At 42.4% G+C, this 7,746-nt stretch overlaps 1 protein-coding gene across 1 annotated transcript; it reads right to left on the reverse strand.

The window, feature by feature from the left end:
- Window positions 1-6,066: 6,066 nt before the first annotated feature.
- LOC138830394 (olfactory receptor 3A1-like) lies at window positions 6,067-7,026 on the reverse strand. The gene has a single exon (XM_070026769.1). It carries the CDS (start codon window positions 7,012-7,014, stop codon window positions 6,067-6,069), a length of 948 nt encoding a protein of 315 aa, XP_069882870.1. The 5' UTR covers window positions 7,015-7,026.
- Window positions 7,027-7,746: the final 720 nt, after the last annotated feature.

A 7,746-nucleotide genomic window follows, 5' to 3' on the forward strand; every position in this document is an offset into this window, starting at 1 on the left:
AATTAGCTTAGTTATTGAAGTTCAGTTTAAGGATAGAATGAATGTCTACTTCAACTTTAGTAACTGCATGCCCATTTTATCTCTGAATTCCTTTATAAATAAATGCATTGGATGATAAACAATTTCTGAAAAGGAGGGCATCATTGTGCTTAATAGGAACTAGGAACTGAGCAACTCGGAAATTGAGATCATTACTTTGAAGAAACAAAACGATTTAGAGGAGGTAGAGTTATGTAAAAGCTGAAAAGTTACTGCTATCAGGATGACTCATTCCTTTGTGTAGATAGGGCTTGTAGTGTGTAGCCAGCCACACACCAGCAAGTAAAACATATAAAAATAATTTTTACAATCAAGAATTATTTCTTTTTTAAAGGCTTGTAATCCTAGCTACTCAGGACACTGAGATCTGGGGATTGTGGTTCAAAGCCAATTGGGGCTATACAGTCCATGAGATTCATCTCCCATTAACAACAAAAAAAGCCAAAAGTGGAGCTATGATTCAAGTAGCAGAGCACTAGCCTTGAGAAAAAAAATCGGAGATAGTTCCAAGCCCTGAGTTCAAGCTCCAGGACTGGCACAAACCAAACTAAACCAAACAAACAAAAGCAAGCAAAAGCAAGTCATGACCAGGGTGATAGTGACTGTCTTAGCTGTCAACTAACAACAAACTAAGCATATGTAAGTTCTCCTAAACTCTGGATTAAACACTGTGTCCAGCACGGATGACTGGGTGCCGATGGGATCACAAGGGATTCCTCACTAATGAAGCTCACAATTGGCAAGGACTCAGCTCTTTTACTCACATGGTAGGTCATCCCCAGCAAGTGTCTTCTTTTTTATGCTTTGCTTACCATATCAGCAGATCCAGGAGGTTTGACTAATTCCGAGACAGCTAAAGTACCTTTCCTGTGCCATAAGAAAAGAGGGAAGGCCATGAAAGAACTCACCGTGGGATGACACAAAAGCAAGCAAGGTTTTTTTTTAAAGAGATGTGAATGGGCAAGAAGCTACACTGTCCCGCTCGGCATCACTGAAAGCAATCTGAGGCTGTACATATATATTTATCTTTGGGAATGAGATAAAGAGAGGCTGAGCTATCTCTGTCATGGGCTTTCTCAACCTCGTGGGATTTCAATTAGTCTCAAGAAAGGAGAAGAATCTATGGGGACTGAGAGGTCAATAATAAAAGACATCATATGCACGACAGTGATGAAGCAATGGGACCTCACATTCAGTGGGGATTTTGGACTTCTCCAATGCCTTCATCTCCATCTACCTCCTCCTCCATATTTCCCTATGAGAAGAATTACAGAAGATGCTACACAAACACATTTTAACAGCTGAGAACATAAAGGAGGTATCACCTATCCAAAAATCATTCAGTGAACTAGGGATGAAGCCAGGACTGAACTGGGGTCCCCAGATCCAGGGTATTGCCCCCCTCCAGCTTATTTCAAATAGGATTTGGGAGCTAGGAAAGGTTCCTAAACCTGTGGATGAGAAGACCTGTCTTAGATCTGAGGAGTGAGGAAAGGAGACAAAGTGGAAGAGGCTTCTCACACCTTCAAATTCCAAATGACTCCTCAAGGACAAAGTACATTCACACCCAGGGCCTTGTTAACAAGGACCAGAGGGAGCGTGTTTTGGGAGCCCCATAATGATGCTGGGAAGTGTCAGGAGCACTGTGTTGTCCTAGGAGAAGCCAGGAGTGGGGGTGGGGATGACCTTACCTCCTACTGTGATTTTCAGGCTGAGTCTAGGGAGCACAGCTCAAGTAGAAGAGTACCTGCATAGCAAGCACAAGGCTCTGAGTTCAAACCCAACACTACAGAGAAGAAGAAGAAGGAGGAGGAGGAAGAGGAGGAGGAGGAGGAGGAGGAGGAGGAGGAGGAGGAGGAGGAGGAGGAGGAGGAGGAGGAGGAAGTTGTTCTAAGTCTGATAACAGAGATGATGAAAGAGAGGACAATGGAGCAGATGTATAGTATGGCTTTCAGATACTAATGCCCTCTGACAGCTCATTATCCACCTAAGCCCCCGTGGTAGCCTATGTTTTGTGCAAAGTCCACTGGGCTTTGCAAGTAGAAAGAGCTGTGGTTATTCATTCATTCCGGGCTGCTGAACCTCCTAGGGCCTCAGTTTCTTATTTGTGAAATGCATGTAACAACCATTCTAAAGTTGCTAGGAAAATGAAATGCAGCAATGCACCTGCCGTTCCTGTTGAGGAATCACCTGTAATGTTATTAACTTAATAATAAATGATAACATTAATCGCGTGCTTGTTAATACATAACTTTATACCAGTATCTTTGGGATGACTTAAAACGAATCAGCCCTCCCAACAACACTGACATAGATACCCGTGTTATTCTTATTCCCATTTGACAAATAAATAAATTGAGGTTCCAAGTGATTCAGTAATTTGCCTAGGGCCATTAGGCATTTGAGGAGTAAGAGGTTACACTTTGATTTATCTGATTCCAAAGTACATAATCTTAATTACAGAATGCGACTTCCTCTCCACCTCCTTCCATAAACCTCTTTTGCCCAAACGATTACCTGTACCTTCTGATGTTTGCAGTGGTTGTGGCTGCAAATGTGCCATGAAAATGATCAGGAATTAGCCTAACATATCTATCTCAGTAATAGCAAGCTGTTTTCTACCTATAACCGCCCCCATTTTATAACACAAAATCCGACTTCCAGCTGCCAGGTAGCTGCATAAACCTCTTGCCCTTCCATTCTATCTGTTCTCAATTCTCACTTTAAAAAATAATAACCCTGAATCTGTGCAGAGCTGATTTCCCTGTGCTGGATTCAGATTCTTGGCTCACAGGGCTCCCACTCAGGTATATCATATATGAATGCTAAGTGCTTTTTCTGCTCAGCAACATTTTTCTAAATGTAAAATTACAAAGGCACTATAGTAAGCATTGCCATTAGCTGCTAAAATGCATAGGGAAGCTGGGCATGATAGTACACATCTGTGATCTAGCACTAGAGAAGCTGAGGAAAGCAAGTACAAGGCCAGCCAGGGCTACATAATGACATGTAACTCAAAAAAATATCACAAGGGAACAAAATACATTTTCCCAAGCAATTCTTGAATAAAGAGAAACTATTACAACAGTATTCAGTAATAATATAAGACAAAACAGTCTTTTATGAATTTTCAACGTAGGCATTCATTGTATTATCAGTCATTGTATTTTCAAGCTTTGAACTCTATTTAAAGTTTCCTGGATAGGTAGTACCATGAGATGCCTAGCCGAAATAAATCCTTTGGGGTTTTGAGTAGAAGGCCAAAGCCAGAGAAGTCTTGCAGTGATTCTAGGCTGCAGATCAAGCCGCTCTTGCATTTTGACCTATGACCAAGTAGATGCAGACATACTCAACGGTTTATGGTTATTACAGGTACTAAGTCTCTCTCAAGCACCAAGAGAGGGCTCAAATGTATATGTTGAACAAATCTATGTCTTCTTCTGCAGGTAAGTAGTCTTTTTTTAATTGTGAAAATTGCAGGTAAGTATTCTTTTGAGAAACAGTTTCAGGCTACAGGAACAGGTCCTGCAACTGCAATCAATCATCAGACAGAAAAGGTATGACAGGATGATCTTAGGCAGGCTTGAAAAACAGAAAATGGCATGAGCTGGCAGTTTAATGACCTTATTTCTATATCCACTTCCATTGAGATCTGTAGACCTCCTCCTTCCAATTATACCTATTGATCCTGTGAATGAATTACTAAGGAAGAAAAAAAAATCACTTGGGAATTGTCTTGCACATAGTTTTACTCAATGCAGTCATCAGTGGTGAAGAGAAATCAATCCTCTCTGTAGGAAGAACTAGTATTACAACTGAGAACTCTGGGAAAAAAGTATAGGGAAAAAAGTATGCATTTTAACTCATGCATAGTTGCTTGATTAAACTTGTGAAGACTTTCCAAGGAAGTTCTAGGCAATAAGTGTGTGAATGTACTTCTCAGGATGGGCCTGGACTGCAAATATTATTGTTTGTTCCACATGTGTACAAAAAGATAGCCACTGCAGACAAAGCTCTTCATAATCAGCAGCTAAGGTTACATGTTATGATCTTCCTCTGATCCCCATACTTGATGTACTTCCATACAAAGGAGATATGGGAGCAAGGATTGGGACTTTGTACTGGCTCCACAGGATGGACTTGTCCACACTAGGCCTTGCTGACAGCTACCTACCAATAGCAGATACCAACTCTTAGCCTCAAAAATGTCACTATTCCCTAGGGGATGGCTGTGGTTTAAATGTAGCCCCCAAATTCATATACTGGAAACGTAATTCTTCGTGCAAGTGTTGAAAGGTGGGAACTTTAAGAGACGAGTAGGATGAAGGGTTCTGTCATTTTGAACAGATCGATGCTCTAATCAGAATGGGTGACTCATCTCGGGTGTATGTTTCTGGTAAAAGAATGAATTCAATCCTTCCAACTCCTCTGTTTGTGTGCACTCTCTTGTCCTTCTGCCTTGGGATGACCTAGCAAGAAGGCCTTCACCTGATGGCCTGATGTTAGTAGAAGAATATATATATATATATATATATATATATATATGATAAATTTACATATACAAATATATTTATACATATAGTTTATATATGTACATATTTATACAATTCAGAAATTTTACTTATCAGAGTTTATTAAAATGCAGAATAATAAAAACACAGCTCTTAAAATTTTTTTATTTTATTATTATAAGTGGAGGAAATATGTAAACAACCAACCTTTTCCAAAAGGAGATTAAATAAATTACTGTTTACTTGCAAATTATTGTTAAAATTAGATATACTGAAGTGGAATTAGGATGAAAATAGAGTATGATTGAAGTACCTTATATGTATGCACGAAATTAGAACAATTAAGCCTATTGAAATTGTTTTAAGAAGAGGGAGGGGAATGAGGGAGAAGATGAGTTTGATTGGAATGAACTGTATGTAAACACACAAATGTCATAATGATCACCCTTATACAACTAGTATATGTTAATAAACATCCTTTTTAAATGGCAAAGATAACATGACAGTATGTCCCTATTGGTGAGATATGTTTAGATACATGCTTGTAAAATTCTATAACCCTGTGTGCTCAATACACAATCAGGGTGAACATTGATGCTTAACAGTTATTGCTCCAGGGGCTGGGAAGGTGGCTCCGTGGTAGAGCGCTTGCCTTGCATGCCTGAGGCCCTGGGTTTGATTCCTTAGCACCACATAAGCAAAAAGAAAAAAGCCAAAAGTGGTGCTGTGGCTCAAGTGGTAGAGTGCTAGCCTTGAGCTGAAGAGCTGAGGGACAGCGCCTAGGCCCAGAGTTCAGGCCCCACGACCGGACCCGAAAAAAAAACAGTTATTGCTCCTGAAGAATTGAGTGATGAGTTGAATAATAAAGGGTGAAGGTTTTGACTTTGATTTTTCTATTGTTAAAATTTTTGTTCTGTTTTCATTTTCATGAACAATAATTCCTAATGAAAAAAATAAAAACCAGTGAATATTTGCATTTTAGAAAAATGAGAAATCCCAAAGGAAATACACATTCTCTCTATTTAATTCCCTCCAATGTTGTCATTTCCACAGGGTATTGGTACTGGAAGACAACTTTTGGAGTTACACCGTGTTGGCGTGGACCATCACGTGGGATCATGTGTGAAAGTGGGCGGTAGGAGCCGCTTTCGGGGGAAGTCTGCAGGATCTGCTCATTCTTGGCAGGAGGATGGGACTCACTGTGCTTCAGTTTAGAGAACGTTTTTCGCTGGTAAGTTTGGAGACATTTGCAAAGAATAAATCAAGGGTCCTTCCTGCAGGATGGTGTACCTCCTGGCATACACTTTCCTAGATCACCTTCACCTAGAATGGGAAAGGTTCTGAGGATTACATGGTCACTAGCCAAAGACTGACTATAGAACCATTGCCAGGTAGAGTCACAGCAACGAACAAGAGTATGTCTTCCTAACAGAAGTAATGAGCGAGATCTTTCTTGCCGAAGAATCTAGGACAGTTGGGGAGCACTCCCATGATTTCTGCTCTCCCAGGACATCTTTCATGCTGGGTCTCGCTTTCCCATGAGCACCCTGCGCAGGGCACCCTGTACATCGGGGTTCCTGAGGCTGTAGATGAGTGGGTTCAGCATGGGGCTGACGACAGTGTTGAGGATGCCAATGCCCTTGTCCTTGTCTGAAGCCTCCACGGAGCCCAGCCTCATGTAGCTGAAGACGCCTGTCCCATAGAAGATGCCCACCACGGTGAGGTGGGAGCTGCATGTGGAGAAGGCCTTCTTCCTGCCCTCCACCGACCGAATTCGGAGAACCGCAGCTGCCACGTTTATGTACGAGCTGACGATGAGAATCACGGGTGCACCTGCCATGAGGATTCCCAGACCAAAGAGCAGCAGCTCATTGAGCTGGGTGCTGGAGCAGGAGAGCTGGAACAGCTGGGGAAGGTCACAGTAGAAGTGATTGATCACATTGGGGCCACAGAAGTTGAGTGTGGAGATGGCCACGGTGTGGGTCAGGGCATTGGAGAAGGCACAAGCCCAGGACACCGCCACCAAGATCCTCTGCACTGTCTGGCTCATGCGGGTGCTGTAGGTGAGGGGCCGGCAGATGGCCAGGAATCGATCATAGGCCATGGCCGTCAACAAGAAGCAGTCCACCCCAGCCAATTGATGGAAGAAGAAGAGTTGTGTGAGGCAGGCTCTGTAAGGAACTGAACGCTTGTGGGTCATGAGGCGAACCAACATGGAGGGAATAGTGACGCTGATGCACCCCACATCCAGCACTGACAGGTTCCCTAGGAAGAAGTACATGGGGGTGTGGAGTTTGGGTTCCACCACGACGGCTGCCAGGATGCTGAGGTTTCCTCCGACTGTGAGCAAATAAGCAAAGAAGAAGAGGACAAAGACAAATGGTTGCAGCCCAGGTGTCTCCACCAGGCCCAGGAGAATGAACTCGGTGACTGCTGTTCCATTGCCCCCGCATTCTGGCTCCATGAGGCCCTGTAATGAGATATTCCAAGGCAGAAAGGATCGGTCTTCATGATTGACCACCTCTACTTGCCAAGCCCCCAACTATCCCAGTGGGTATTTTCTAATGTTATGCATTAGGCCAACACTCATCTACTAACCCTGTTGCTTTCAAGCTCACTAACATTCAGGAATATGGGAGGTTTCAAACTCCTTTCTTTTCCTTTTTTGGGGGGATTGAGGTGGGGTGGGTGTCAGTCTTGGGGCTTGTATTAAGAGCCTGGGGGTTACAATCTACCACTTGAACCATAGTTCCACCTCTGGCTTTTTAGTGGTTCAGTTGAGGTGAGATGAGTCCCCATAGACTTCTCTGACAGGCTGGCTTCTAACTACAATCCTCAAATCTCAGCCTCCCGAGTAGTTAAGATTACAGGTCTGAGCCACTGGCACCTGGCCTTTCTTTCTGTTTTTACATTTGCTTTCAGATGATGTATGAAAAATCAGGTTAACTTTTATAATGACATATCATTAATATACCCCATACATCTTGCATATATGTTTGGGTTTCTTAAGAACAGCAGTCCCCAGCAGATCTAATGTGCTACACTTGTGCAGATTAAATAACGGTCTTCAGTGCTACTTGAATTTGCCTTGATGCTCTCTGATGTAATAAAGGAACATTTACTACCCAATGCCCTCTTCATATGAAATCCACCTGTAACAAAATATTCTACTGCTTTATCTGCTTCCACAAAAATT

The sequence above is a fragment of the Dipodomys merriami genome, unplaced genomic scaffold (assembly GCF_024711535.1).
Source record: "Dipodomys merriami isolate MVZ:Mamm:240054 unplaced genomic scaffold, mDipMer1.0.p SCAF_19, whole genome shotgun sequence".
Taxonomy (NCBI): domain Eukaryota; kingdom Metazoa; phylum Chordata; class Mammalia; order Rodentia; family Heteromyidae; genus Dipodomys; species Dipodomys merriami.